Raw genomic sequence first — 15302 nt, forward strand, 5'->3', positions numbered from 1 at the left:
ATTTATCTGACAGAGAGAGATCACAAGTAGGCAGAGAGGCAGGCAGAGAGAGAGAGGGAAGCAGGCTCCCTGCTGAGCAGAGAGCCCGACCCGGGACTCAATCTCAGGACCCTGAGATCATGACCTGAGCCGAAAGCAGTGGCTTAATCCACTGAGCCACCCAGGCGCCCCAAGATTTTGAATTGAGAAAGAGCAATTTGGGGCACCTGGGTGGCTTAGTTGGTTAAGCATCAGACTCTTGATTTTGGCTCAGGTCATAATCTCAGGGTGTGAGATCGGAACCCCGGCCACCGCCACCCGCCCTGCTCTGGGTCCAGCACTGGGCATGGAGTCTGCTTAAGATTCTTTCTCTCCCTCTCCCCATGCTCCTCCCCACTCTTCCTCTTTAGGGAAAAAAAAAGGAACACATTAAGAGATTCTTATCAAGGTATACCAGTAAGTCATAGTCACCAAATAAATTGTGTAACTTTTTGTCACACACATATTACAGATTAGTTAAAATATATTTTTATCCATGTATAATAAATCTGTGTTATGCTTAGAAGAACATGTGACCAAAAGCATTTCTGATGTCCTGTAATATGTCACATTTTTGAAACATTAAATAATTTTTAAAACTAGAACCAAACGTCTGCTAACGTCAGTATAAGTCATATGGTATATGGAAATCAAGCTTTCAAAACCTACTTTTATTTTTTTAATCTTTTGTTTACTTATTTATTTTTAGGTAAACCCTACACCCAAAGAGGGGATTGAACTCACAACCCCAAGACCAAAAGTCCACCCAGCGGCCCCTCAAAACCTACTTATATTGAAAAAAACAAAACTACTTACAAAGGGGGCCAGTTGGCTATTCTTCAGGTCCTAAGTAAGGGCAGGCCACAGAGGCAAAGACATGGACCCTGTCCCAAAAGCCCCTGCAAGTCCCCGAACCAGACTTCTCATACACTTGAGAGGATAGGATGGTACTTAGAGACCCAGAAAGGTCAGGAAAGTAGGAAGTAATGCCAAGAATGGAAGAGTCTCTTATCTTGAAATAGAACATGTAGTCACTGCATTTAACTGATGGGGCAGGGAAGGGAAATACGGCCAGGGCGGCTCCCCACCGAAGAGAAGTATACTGAATGGAGTAGAAGACTCCCAGGTCCTGGAACTGCTGGTCAGAATTCAGGCACAGGGCTCGTTATGCATCTTATTCTGAGAGTTATAAGCAGCTAACCCTGGGCCGTCTTGCAAATTAAATGCTAGATTTCCTGTGATCCTTGTGAGTGTGAAGTTGTCTTCCAACTTCATGTTCCCCTATCTCCTTCCAAATAACTCATCCCAGGTGCCTTCCTCTACTGCAAAATCCCCTAACTTTTAGAGTTGAAGCTGACTGGACAAGTTACTCCTAAGTAATAGACAGAATGGACAATTATTGGATAAAATTATTGGAGAAAATTTATAACAAAGCCTCAAGGAGAAAAATAGAATATGGTTATAGAAAGTGAGGACCGGGGGACGCCTGGGTGGCTCAGTTGGTTAAGAAAGTGAGGACCGGAATGCCGGGGTGGAGGGGGTGCTCAATTGGTTAAGCTACCCGAGCCTGAGGTCATGATCCCAGAGTCCTGGGATCAAGTCCCACATCGGGCTCCCTGCTCAGTGGAGGAATCTGCTTCTCCCTCTCCCTCTGCCTGTCTCCCTGCTTGTGCTCTTTCTCTGACAAGTAAATAAATTAAATCTTAAAAAAGAAAGAAAGAAAGAAAAAAATAAAGTGAGGACCCAGTTTGTAGCTAAGCAGGAGTAGACGAAAGTGCTTGCAGCCTTTCTGGGGAGCACGTTTCTCTTTCACCAGAAAGTGGTGCCAGATGGGAGGGTAGCTGTGGGAGTAGCTGCGGGGAGGGGGGGGGGGACGGGCATAGGTACACTAAGCTTCTCTTCATGTGGCACCTTCCATGCCTGCCCTGCCCCATCTCAGGAGAAGAAGACCTCGCAGCTGACACCTCAGCGGGCCTTCAGTGAAAATGATGATGATGATGATGACTCATCTGAGACGGATTCTGATGAAGATGACGATGACGAAGAGCACGGGGCCCCTCTGGAAGGGTGAGGAAAGCCCCCTGGCTGAGGACCCCCAAGCCAGGGAGGAAGACACTGGCCTGGGAGGAGATGAGTTGGGAGTAAAATTCTAGCATCTCTTTTGATCTCCCTTACTTAGGATTTTCACATGTCTCAGAAACCAACAGAATGAATTTTCCTTCTTTCCTGGCTACACTGCCTCACTGAGTTCTGTCATGTCACTTGTATTATCTGAAATATTTGTGGGCTCGGGGGGTTCATGAGGATTTGCTGAATAAATCTAAAAGGTGGTCCCTGCCTTCAGGGAGCTCTTATTTTGGGAAAGGGAAAATAAAATTTATATACATATCCAAGCAATTCTGTTTAGCAAGGAAAACACACATGCACAGAAGCATTTCTGCTTAGGCTCAGCACCTTTTGAGAGAGTGGAGAGTAAGTGCTTCTGGTACCCCACATGGAGGCAGATGTCCCTGGTGATGCTTTGGTAAAAAAAAAAATCTTACCCAGGTGCCTTGGTGGCTCAGTCAGTTAAGCATCTGCCTTCATCTTAGGTCATAATCCTGGGGTCCTGGGACTGAGAGCCTTCCCACCCCCACTCACGTTCTCTCTTTCTCTCAAATAAATAAAATAAAATCTTAAAAAAAAAATCTCCGGGATGCCTGGGTGGCTCAGTCAGTTAAGCATCAGCCTTTGGCCTAGGTCATGATCCCAGGACCCTGGGACTGAGCCCCGAGTCAGGCTCCCTACTTCTCCCTCTCCTCCCTGCTCATGCTCTCTCTCACTATCTCGCTAACAAATAAATAAATAAATAAATAAATAAATCTTTTAAAAATATCTCCTTAGGGCGCTCAGTCATTGGGCATCTGCCTTCAGCTCAGTTCATGATCCCAGGGTCCTGAGTTCGAGTCCCACATCGGGCTCCCTGCTCAGCAGGAGGCCTGCTTTTCTGTTGCCCACTCCCCCTGCTTGTGTTCCCTCTCTCATTGTCACTCTGTCAAATAAATAAATAAACAAAATCTTTGAAAAAATCTCCTTACCCTGTCCAGCCCTTGTGCTAGATGAATCATGACCCACCCCTAGTTGTTTTTTATTTTTTATTTTTAAGATTTTTATTTATTTATTTGACAGAGAGTGGTACAGAGAGGCAGAGAGGCAGGCAGAGAGAGAGGAGGAAGCAGGCTCCCTGCCGAGCAGAGAGCCCAATGCGGGACTCGATCCTAGGACCCTGGGATCATGACCTGAGCCGAAAGCAGAGGCTTAACCCACTGAGCCACCCAGGTGCCCCACCCCTAGAAGTTTTAATCAGATTGGATTCTAAAGCCCATTCATTTCAAATACCATTACTGGTTAAACAAAGTGACGTTGGTGTAGCCTTTGAGTAGGATTCCATTTAAAAATGGCCATTAAAAAATAAAAGACCGCACTCTCTGCACTGTAAAGCACAATATCCAAGAGAGAGTGTTAAATTGTAAAAGGGTATAAAGAGGGGCACCCGAATGGCTCAGATGGTTGAGCATCTTCAGCTCAGGTCGTGATCCCAGGGTCCTGGGCTCTCTGCTGAGCGGGGGGCCTGCTTCCTCCTCTGTCTCTGCCTGCCTCTCTGCCTACTTGTGATCTCTGCCTGTCAAATAAATAAATAATAATAATAATAAAAGAACACATAAAATAAAAACAAAAATAGAAAGATATAAAGAATGTTTATGCTGTGCTACCATGTGTATAAGACAGATATTACAGAGACTATCTTTAGGAAACATTAGAGACTAATAATAGTGATTACTTTGGGGGAGGAACTTGGTGACAAGGGGACAAGTGTGGAAGTGAGCCATGATTTTTCACTATATACATTTGTTCCTTTTACTTTATATCATCTGTACATATCACTTATGACATAGTTTAATAAAGATAAGTTCCCTGTGGATTATTCACCTGCAGGTAGACACTAGTTAATGAGACAAAGGTTTAATTCCAGACTGACTTTTCATGCTTCCCAATTTACTTCATGATCATATCCTGCTTTCATAAATTATAATCTGGGGAAATGGAAACTTCATATCAATAATATATTTAATTTTTTAAGCTACTCTCCCCAGAAGGACTTTTTAAATAACTTTCAAGTCACTTATGTACTTAGCCAATGTTCATTACACTTCACTTAATTATAATTAGGGCGCTTGGGTGGCCCAGTCAAGCGTCTGCTTTCGGCTCAGGTCATGATCCCAGCGTCCTGGGATGGAGTCCGCATTGAGCTCTCTGCTCAATGGGAGGCCTGCTTCTCCTTCTCCCACTCCCCCTGCTTATATTCCCTCTCTTCCTCTGTCAAATAAATAAAATCTTAAAAAATAATAATTGTTATAATTAATGTGTTCTACTGTTTTTTTTTACTGCATACATTTCCTGTATCAATATAAGTACTCTTTAATAAGCATACAGTAACTGGGACTCCTGGCTGGCTCATCAGTAGTGTGTGACTCTTAACCTCTGGGTTGTGAGTTCAAGCCTCATGTTGGGTGTAGAGCTTACTTAAAAGTTAAAAATAATAATAACTATACAGTATTCAACTTAATATACCTAACCATCTTTTTTTTTTTTTTTTAATTTATTTGACAGAGAGAGATCACAAGTAGGCAGAGAGGCAGGCAGAGAGAGAGAGAGGAGGAAGCAGGCTCCCTGCTGAGCAGAGAGCCCGATGCGGGACTCGATCCCAGGACCCTGAGATCATGACCCGAGCCGAAGGCAGCGGCTTAACCCACTGAGCCACCCAGGCGCCCCTACCTAACCATCTTTTAAGTATTGGATATGTTGTTTCTAATTTTTTACTTTTATAAATACCGCTGTTAAAAAATCTTTGTAAAAATTCTTATTTCTCTTGAGGCAAACTATTTTCATGTCAGAAATTAAAATCTTGGGGTGCCTAAGGGCACCTGGGTGGCTCAGTGGGTTGAGCCTCTGTCTTCAGCTCAGGTCATGATCTCAGGGCCCTGGGATGGAGCCCCACATTGGGCTCCCTGCTCCCTGGAACCCTGTTTCTCCCTCTCCCACTCCTCCTACTTGTATTCCTTCTCTCGCGCACTCTCTCTCTCTCTCTGTCAAATTAAAAAAAAAAAAAAAAAATCTTTAAAGTTGCCTTACCAACCACACAGGAAAGGCAGATGTCGGTGGGCCCCAAAGCAGGTTCAGAGTCACAGGGTCTGTGGTCAAAGTTGGGCAGCGGGGGCTGCACTGACTGATCCTGAACCTGGGCTCGGCCACATCTGCCTCTGGCCTCCTTGCAGCGCACTTTCCTTTCTCCAGGGCCTATGATCCTGCAGATTATGAGCATTTGCCAGTCTCCGCGGAGATTAAGGAACTCTTCCAGTATATCAGCAGGTGAGCACGAGGCCTTCCTCCCGTGACCCCCACCCCTTTCCTACCACTGGTCTGTAACAAGCCCATTCTTCCTAGATTTTTTCAGCCTGAGCAGTAAAGTCCACTTCTCTGACTTTCTCTACCTTCCCTTGGCGATGTCTCCTTAGGTACACACCTCAGTTGATTGACCTGGACCACAAACTGAAACCTTTCATTCCTGATTTTATCCCTGCTGTTGGAGATATTGACGCATTCTTAAAGGTACAGTTGGCACATCCTAAAAATGACCTCTTAGGTGTTTCTTCTGGCCTATTACTGTTAACAGTCCAACTAATTCCCTTGGCTAGCATTGGTTACCTTTATATGTGTTCTTCGTTTCATTGGAGTTCTCAATCTGGTTCTCCTAATTCTACTCATTGCTATTTAGGTAATACTTGATTGAATCATTATATATTAAAAACTTGTCATTCATTTACCTCCTAATTAGTAGCTTTACATTTAAGGCACTGTAGATCATGTGTCTTTTTGTTTTGTTTTGTTTAAGATTTTATTTATTTATTTGACAGACAGAGATCACAAGCAGGCAGAGAAGCAGGCAGAGGGAGAGGAGGAAGCAGACTCCCTGCTGAGCAGAGAGCCCGATGTGGGGCTCGATCCCAGGACCCTGGGATCACGACCTGAGCCGAAGGCAGAGGCTTTAACCCACTGAGCCACCCAGGCGCCCCAGATCATGTGTTTTTTTTGTAGATAGTGCTTTAGTACTGCCTGACAGACAAGCATGCCTTTTTTTTTTTTTAACTGCTTTTTTTTTTTTTTACGATTTTATTTATTTATTTGACAGAGAGAAATCACAAGTAGATGGAGAGGCAGGCAGAGAGAGAGAGAGGGAAGCAGGCTCCCTGCTGAGCAGAGAGCCCGATGCGGGACTCGATCCCAGGACCCTGAGATCATGACCTGAGCCGAAGGCAGCAGCTTAACCCACTGAGCCACCCAGGCGCCCCAAGCATGCCTTTTAATACCAGTAATTAACGATGAGTGGGAAGAGGTCTTCCTCTTTGACTTATTGGAAACAACAGGTCTGACCTTTTTATGTGCCCCCTCCCATTTTTTTCTGTCTCTTCCTTTCTCTTAACTAGGTCCCACGTCCTGATGGAAAGCCTGACAACCTTGGCCTGTTGGTATTGGACGAGCCTTCTACAAAGCAGTCAGACCCCACAGTGCTCTCGCTCTGGTTAACTGAGAATTCCAAACAGCACAACGTCACAGTAAGATAATGGCCCAGGCTGGTATCTGTGCACTTGACTTACTGCCCATCAAAAGGGATGGCTGTGGTTTCAGGCCAACCATATATATATATATTTTTTTAAGATTTTATTTATTTGTCAGAGACAGAGGGAGAGAGAGCAAGCAAGCACAGGCAGACAAAGAGGCAGGCAGAGGCAGAGGGAGAAGCAGGCTCCCTGCTGAGCAAGGAGCCCGATGGGGGACTCGATCCCAGGACCCTGGGATCATGACCTGAGCTGTAGGCAGCTGCTTAACCAACTGAGCCACCCAGGCGTCCCGTGGCCAACCCTATTTTTTTTAAAAACTGTTCACTGAGATATAATTTACTTATAATGAAGTTTGCCCTTCTAGATTGTACAATTCAGTAATTTTTAGTGTGTTCACAGAGCTGTACAAATTATCACTGCTGTCTGGGACGCCTGGGTGACTCAGTTGGTTAAGCAGCTGCCTTCGGCTCAGGTCATGATCCCAGCGTCCTGGGATCGAGTCCCAAATCGGGCTCCTTGCTCCGCAGGGAGCCTGCTTCTCCCTCTGACTCTGCCTGCCACTCTGCCTGTGCTCGCTCTTGCTCTCTCTCTCTCTGACAAATAAATTAAATAAAATCTTTAAAAAAAAAAAATTATCACTGCTGTCTAACTTATGAACATTTTCATTATTCCAGAAAGAAATCTCATTAGTAGTCGCTCCTCATTCCCCACTCCTCCTAGACCCTGCTAAGTACTTCAGTTCCTTCCTTTTTCTATTTGAGTACAGCTGACATACAGTGTTACGGTGGTTCCAGGTGTACAACACAGTGACTGGACAAGTTTGTACCCTGCGCTGTGCTCACCACAAGCGTAGCTACCGGCTGCCACCACACAGCGCTATTACAGTACTACCGGCTGTAGCCCTTAGGCCGTGCCTTCTACTCCTGTGACTCACTCCATAACTGGAGGCCTGTATCTCTTACTCCCCTTCACCTGTTTTGCCTATCCCTTCTACTCCCTACCCTCGGCAAACATCAGTTCGTTCCCTGTATTTGTAGGTCTGATTCTGCTTTTTGTTTATTCAATTTTTTTTAAGATTTCCCCATATAAGTAAAATCATATTTCACTCCTTACTTTATGGCTCACTCATATTCCATTGTGTGGACATATCACAATGTGGCTATCCGTTCTCTAATTGTTCCCACTTTTACTACCACGCTGCTGTGAGCTTGTGTGTACATACAAGTTTTTGCTTGGGCATATATTGTTATTTCTCTTGGGTATGTGTGTAGGAGAGGGATTGCTGGGCTGCCTGCTAACTGCTTAACACTTTGAGGAACCGCCACACTGTTTTCCAAAGCAGCTGAACCATTTTACAATCCCACCAGCAACGAACGAGAGTGGCAGTTTCACCAACATTTGTCACTGCCTGTCTTGTTTATTCCAGCCATCCTAGTGGTGTGAAATACCATCTCAGTGTGGTCAGTCCTATCCTGTTGAGCTGCCCCCTTTGCATGGCTCCAGAAAATTCAGCAGAGTTTCCTCTCATCTCCATTGGCTGCCGTCCCGCTTCCCCGTTCATCAGCTACCTGCTGTATATGACACAGCAGCAATGATGAGCCATCCCGTTAAAATAAGAGAGCTACTGGGATGCCTGGGGAGCCTACTTCTTCCTCCGCCTCTGCCTGCCGCTTCCCTGGTTGTGTGCACTCTCTCTCTCTCTCTCTCTCTCTGACAAATAAGATCTAAAAAAAAAAAAAAATAATAAGAGAGTTACTTTAATCCCATCAGCCAGGGTTTCCCCTTATTTTTATAGCAACATATGAAAGTAAAGAGCCTAGAAGATGCAGAGAAGAATCCCAAAGCCATTGACACATGGATTGAGAGCATCTCGGAGTTACACCGTTCTAAGCCCCCTGCGACCGTGCACTATACCAGGTAATAAGTACTACCCTCCCCACAGTAACCCCTGGAAACCTTCACCACCCGCAGACACATTGCTTCTGAGACGAAGGCCCACAGGCAGAGCACATACTGGGTTAACCTGAGGTCCTGTCAATCTTGACAGCTACTGGCTGAAATTGCAGACATTAAGATTGTGATTTATCTGGTATTCCTTAGCCATTTTTCCAGACCCCCAGACCCTGGATACGTCGGCCCAGTCTGTGTTCTCAGACTGACCACCTCCCTTCATCCCACAATCTCCTGACCCAGAGGTTGCTGATGTCATTGGTCCACGTTTCTTGCTCATACTTACCTCTATCCATGTAGGCCCATGCCTGATATTGACACGCTGATGCAGGAATGGTCCCCAGAGTTTGAAGAGCTTTTGGGCAAGGTAAGTGGAGGGAGCAGGAGCTAAAAAAAAGTGTGTCATTTACTTGAAGGCCCTGTATTATTTTTAAGTTTTTTTAATTGACCAACTTTAAGTATTTATTTACTTACTTATTTATTTATATTTACTTGAGAGAGTGTGTGTGAACACCAGCACAAAAGCGTGAGAAGGGGCAGAGGGAGAGGGAAAGAAGCAGATTCCCCACTGAGTGCGAAGCCTGATGCGGGGCTCGATCCCATGACCCTGAGACCACGACCTGAGCTAAAATGAAGAGTCCAACACTTAACCAACTGAGCCACCCAGGTGCCCTTTAAGTTTTTCTTTTTTTTAGATTTTATTTTTAAATAATCTCTATACCCAACGTGGGGCTCAAACCCTGAGATCAAGAGTTGCATACTCTACTGACTAAGCCAGTCAGGTGCCCCTTTTCCTGTATTTTTATTATCATTTGCTTTTTAATTGTAATATAATTCACACTCAGAGACACACACACGTTAATTTTCAGCAGCCGAACAGCTTTGTGTAACGAACTCATCAGATCAAAACACAGAACATCACTCATTCATGCTTCCGCCTCCCAACGTAATCACTGTCCTGATTTCTAACAGCCCAGACCAACCTGCCTATTTTGTGTGCTGTCTAAATCTAATCATCCTATTTTGTGTCATATTTCTCTTGCTTTTAAGAATATTAGGGACGCCTGGGTGGCTCAGTTGGTTAAGCAGCTGCCTTCGGCTCAGGTCATGATCCCAGCGTCTTGGGATCGAGTCCCACATCGGGCTCCTTGCTCCGCAGGGAGCCTGCTTCTCCCTCTGACTCTGCCTTCCACTCTGTCTGCCTGTGCTCGCTCTCACTCTCTCTCTCTTACAAATAAATAAATAAAATCTTTAAAAAAAAAAGAATATTAAAAGTCAGAGTGGCTGGGTGGCTCAGTCAGTTAAGCATCTACCTTCAGCTCAGGTCATGATCCCAGGGTCCTGGGATTGAGTCCTGCATTAGGCTCCCTGCTTAGCGGGAAACCTGCTTCTCCCTTTTCCTCTGCCCGTCCCCCTTCTCATTTGCTCGCTCTCTCTCTTCCTCTCTCTCTTGCTTGCTCTCTCAAGTAAATAAAGAAAAAAAATTTTTTTAGAAAGAAAGTTAAAAGTCATAGTGGGAAAAATGTGACAATTTAGATTCAAAAATAGAGTTCTAAGTACCAGTAGTTACTGTTAAGCAAACAAAAGAGTGATAGACTAAAAAAAATTATTTAAATATATATATACATATGAAGTGATTACCGTCCAAGCAAAGAGTTCTTCAATATCAAGCAAAAGAAACTGATGGGACGCCTGGGTGGCTCAGTGGTTTAAGCATTTGCCTTCGGCTGAGGTAATGATCCTGGGAACCTGGGATCGAGTCCCTCATCTGACTCCCTGCTCACCAGGGAGCCTGCTTCTCCCTCTGCCTGCTGCTCCCCCTACTTGTGCTCGCTCACTCTCTCTAACAAATAGGTAAATAAATAAAATCTTCTAAAAAAACTATCTCTTCTAAGACTGTATGTCTCTAATATAGTCATATTCTGAGGTACTAGGCACTCAAACTTCAATATATGAATTTGGGGGAAACCCAATTCAGCCCATGACACACCTTATGCTAGGAGCTCTCTTCCTTCAGAGAGAAAGAGAAAGGGACCCTTGGGTTGCTCATCAGTTAAGTATCTGCCTTGTGCTCAGGTCATGATCCCAGGATCCTGGGATGGAGCCCCTCATTGGGCTTCCTACTCAGCAGGAAGTCTGCTTCTCCCTCTGCCTGCTGCTCCCTCTGCTTGTGTGTGAGCTCTCTCTCTCTCTCTCTCTCACTCTCTCTCACAAATAAATAAAATCTTTGGAAAAAAAACAAAAAAGAGAGAGAGAAAGACAGAGATGCTGGCCCCACTGAAACTTCAGCCTTCGGACTCTGGTCCGCCCCATGTTGACTTCTAGGTGAGCCTGCCCACGGCAGAGATTGACTGCAGCCTGGCAGAGTACATCGACATGATCTGTGGTAAGCTCTTCCGTCCCTTCTTGTCCGCGTCTCTGGACTAATACATCGTGGGCTTTTGAAAAAGCTCATTTGCTCTGGGAAGATAGTATCTTGAGTTACACCCCACACTCCAAGCCAGTTTGCTGTTTGGCAGCCCTGAAGGTGTATTTGGGCTTATGCCCCCAGAGTCACAGTGACGCATCCCATCTGGGAGGGGCATGGCTTTCCTAAACATTAATGCCCAGTTGTGTTTGGTTCTGCTCACACAAGCTCTTGATTTCAGCCATCCTAGACATTCCTGTCTACAAGAGTCGGATTCAGTCCCTGCACTTGCTCTTCTCCCTCTACTCAGAATTCAAGAACTCACAGGTAAGATGAGCATAGAGTGTTTTCTGCTGTAATGAGGAGCACTCCAGTCTCCACTCTTCCCAGCCCGCTGGGATTTGTCCTTGGACAAGGAAGGACGTTTCTGGTAACTCACCCTTCCCCGTCATTCAAAGAACAGCAAGCAGGAAGGGTGGGACTTGCACAGGCAGGGAAGCATAAGAGCTGTGGGCCTTTGGAGTGACCAGGCCTGTGAGGGTCCCGCAGGGACACTCCCTCCTGTGGGAGAACCACAGGGCTTAATGAATGGATGCAGGGCAGAAGGAAAAAAGGGGTTCATCTCTGAAGGAGATGGGGCAAATTCCTAGCTGTTTTTCAAAGACAACACCAAGGAATTGTTCTCAAAGTTGAAGTGGGAAAATACTGGAGCTGAACGGGTTGTCAAGAGGTTAGTTGTTGCTCAAATATAGCCGCTAGCATGCCAAATACTCCAGGTACCCTCTCCTGTCTCCTCACAGCATTTTAAAGCTCTCGCTGAAGGCAAGAAAGCGTACACTCCTCCATCCAACTCCGCTTCCCAAGCTGGAGATGCAGAGACATTAACCTTCAGCTGAGACACGCTGGGTCTCTGCTCCAAGGCTGAGCTGGCACTGCTGCCCTGGCTGAGGAGGGACAGTCATCAGCCTCGTGGCAACCGTGCCTGCACCACAGCCTGATACTGAAGTCTGCTGCCCCCTCTGCCAGAACGTACTGTGCGGCTTCTTTAAATGGCTTCTGCCTGTTTCCGGCTTTCTTCCCATGGGAATACGCATCTACACCACTGTGGGGACTTGAGTTAGAAGAATAGGACTGGAATGTCTGGGATTCTGGGTGCTCAGGTTGGGAGGAAAGCTTCAAAGATGTTCTTTTTGAGACAGCGACAGAATTATTTTCTTCCATTCTTAATGTTATTGACAAATATTTCACAAATAAAATGCTCTATCTTTCAGGTTGTTGTGCTGTTCTATAGTATGAAAGAGACAAGACAGACTGATTCTTATGCAAGCCGAGATAAGGATCGGGCCCAATAATGGCATTAAGTGAATCAAGTTCTCCCGGAACTGATTTTCCTGGGGTCTCTCACCAGTTACTGCTGCCGCCTTACAAGTTTCCCTAACTGTCGAGCTCCAGACCTGAGCTGGTGCACCATCCGGGTGATTGTGCCCCGGATGAGGGAGGAAGTAGTGGTGGAAGTAGAGACGGGGCGATTCAGGAAATAATTTGGAGGCTACACCAGCCATGCTCCAGTCAGGAAGTCAGAAATCATGCTAGTTCATCCTTCCTTCCTTCTTCACTCCCTCCCTCCCTTCTCCTCTCCCTTCCATTCCCTTCTCTTCCCTTCCCTTCCTTCTCCCTTCCCTTCCTTTTCTTTTCTCTTTTAGAGGGTGGGGAGGGGCAGAGAGAGAGAGAGATAATCTGATGTACGCCCCACACCTAGCATGGAGCCCAGTCTCCTGACCCTGAGATCATGACCTGAGCTGAAATCAAGAATCGGACACTTAACCGACTGTGCCACACAGGCACCCCCATGCTAGTTATTCTGTTTTTTTTTTTTTTTTAAGATTTTATTTATTTATTTGACAGGGAGAGAGAGCACAAGTAGGCAGAGAGGCAGGTGGACAGAGGTGGAAGCAGGCTCCCTGCTGAGCAGAGAGCCCTATGCAGGGCTTGATCCCTGGACCCTGAGATCATGACGCAGGCTGAAGGCAGAGGCTTAACCCACTGAGCCACCCAGGTGCCCCCATGCTAGTTATTCGACCATGGGGTGTTAAATGTGTTAAATCTGGTCACAAAGCGTTGGAAGGGCTGACAGAGCAAAAGGGAGACGGGAAGGTGGACTGCAGGAAGGAGAGGCGCAAGGGGAGGTATCTGCTGCAGGTGCCGGGGCAGAAGGGGTGCTGCAGTGGTCTTGAGTGGCTGAGGGGGTGCCACAGCGAGGCACTAAAGTCCGCACACCTTCGCCCCACTACCATGGCAACTGTGAGTAATGGCTGCTGCTTCCTGTCTCCCACCTTCTCATAGCCTGCTGGCGCCTCCCACTGGCAGAAATCAACAGGTGGCAAGGGGATCTGGAAAGCCCAGCAGCAGAAAACAGAATGGAAGGGAGGGCATGGGGCTGAGTGGCAACAGGTTTGACTGTTGCAGCCAAAGGGGTAAAGGAACCAAGGATGGATGTGGGGGCAAGAAGTGATTGGAAGGGAGAATTACATTACAGTGCTACCCTGTCAGCCTAATCTATGCACAGTAAACACAGAGATGGGAGGAGACTGTTTCCCACAGACTCTTCCACCAGGCGTGAGGGTCCTATCATGCTTCAGTCTGAGGAGCCGGAACATCTGGGCTCAGGCCTCACTGTGACACACCCTGGGACATTTAACTCCTAGGGGAGAAGTCCAGCAATGCACGACAGGAGCTCAAATTCTCCATTCCTTTCTCAGCAAACACTCAGACCGCTTTCTTTGCTAGAGCCGAGAGTTAGCACTAATAAATACCATTGATTCTCGTTATCCACAGTAGTTGTGTTTTGTTTTGTTTTAACCAGGCTCCACGCCCAATGTGGGGTTTGAACTCACAACCCCGAGATGAGGGGTCACAGGCTCTACGGACCGAGGCCGCCAGGAGCCCCATTATGCACAGTGGTTCTGTTCTTCCCAGTCACAGCAAATACCCAACCAGCAAACACTGAACCGTTGCTCCTCGGGGAAATGCAAGGTTAGGTTTCTATGAGCCCCTGGTCACATCATGTTCATCAAGCAACCACGGATTCACTGAACTCAGAACCACCAGCCCTCTGAATCGTGCTGTACTGAAGTTTACCTGACACACAACACGTAGGAGTGCTGGCCACCACGTCAGCACTTAGGGGTCATTCTAGTGCACTGAATCACCAGCGATCAGAAAATGTAGCAAATACATAGAACGTGTTTACAGTAGGAGAGCTGAAACCAGGAGCCAGAATGTCCCCCTTTTTAGCCTCAGCAGGGAAGCTAGGTGTCGGGTGACAAATTTTTCACTGCTCTGAGCATGTCTGCAAATAACTGAAAACACTGCCAGTACTGATTTGGGATAGTAAACACATTCAGTGAGAAAGTGGATTCACAAAGGCAGAATCTGCAAGTCACACAGATCAAGGGTACTTCCTGCCAAAGGCACTGTTATGCCGCAGCCTTAGCTTACCTCCCTGTTCCAGCACCACCGTCCAGCGACCGACCCAGACACGGCTTGCCTGCGCACCTCTCTCCGCCTCAACGCCTGTCCTTCCTCCCCATTGGCTCCTTGCTCTGTGGCCCTAGAAAAAAGCCAGTAACTTCCATACCTCAGTTAACCTAGCTAGGAAACAGTTACAATAAACACTAACTGTGAGGTTCGTCCCGTGGGTAAAATTATGAGAAAGATTAAGTGCCCCAAAATGTCATATGTAGTAATTATATTACTAAGTATAAATTTTCAACTGGGCCTCTGAAGACTGCATTTGGCCACTTTCTCCCTACCTGTAGATCATCATTTTCCATAATCCCTCAAGGCAAACTGAAAAACCAATCTGTTTGCCAGGCTCTACCGGGGATTCAGGAAGTCCCCCTTCTAACCAAACTTCTATGCTGGCTATTTCCCCAGCCGGAAGTGTCCTCCTCCTTCTCTGCTGATGGTAGGCTCTCAACACTTCAAAATAAACAAACATTGAACATCATATTTATATCTTCACTCCTTCCTTTAACCCTATACAATGACGATGTAAGGATAATTTTTTTTTAATTTTTTTATTTATCTATTTGACAGAGAGAAATCACAAGCAGACGGAGAGGCAGGCAGAGAGAGAGAGAGAGAAGGAAGCAGGCTCCCCGCTGAGCAGAGAGCCCGATGCGGGACTCGATCCCAGGACCCTGAGATCATGACCCGAGCCGAAGGCAGCGGCTTAACCCACTGAGCCACCCAGGCGCCCCAAGGAT

At 46.4% G+C, this 15302-nt stretch overlaps 1 protein-coding gene across 1 annotated transcript in view; it reads left to right on the plus strand.

The window, feature by feature from the left end:
* IFT46 (intraflagellar transport 46) overlaps positions 1–12304 on the plus strand; it is a 19339-nt gene extending 7035 nt beyond the window's left edge. The window contains exons 4-12 of the mRNA XM_059416143.1: positions 1958–2085; positions 5353–5427; positions 5574–5667; positions 6543–6671; positions 8473–8594; positions 8928–8994; positions 10953–11013; positions 11276–11361; positions 11835–12304. Of these exons, the coding sequence (XP_059272126.1) occupies positions 1958–2085; positions 5353–5427; positions 5574–5667; positions 6543–6671; positions 8473–8594; positions 8928–8994; positions 10953–11013; positions 11276–11361; positions 11835–11930 (858 nt within the window). The 3' untranslated portion in view covers positions 11931–12304. The remainder of the gene's footprint in view (positions 1–1957; positions 2086–5352; positions 5428–5573; positions 5668–6542; positions 6672–8472; positions 8595–8927; positions 8995–10952; positions 11014–11275; positions 11362–11834) is intronic.
* Positions 12305–15302: the final 2998 nt, after the last annotated feature.

The sequence above is a fragment of the Mustela nigripes genome, chromosome 1 (genome assembly GCF_022355385.1).
Source record: "Mustela nigripes isolate SB6536 chromosome 1, MUSNIG.SB6536, whole genome shotgun sequence".
NCBI classification, from domain to species: domain Eukaryota; kingdom Metazoa; phylum Chordata; class Mammalia; order Carnivora; family Mustelidae; genus Mustela; species Mustela nigripes.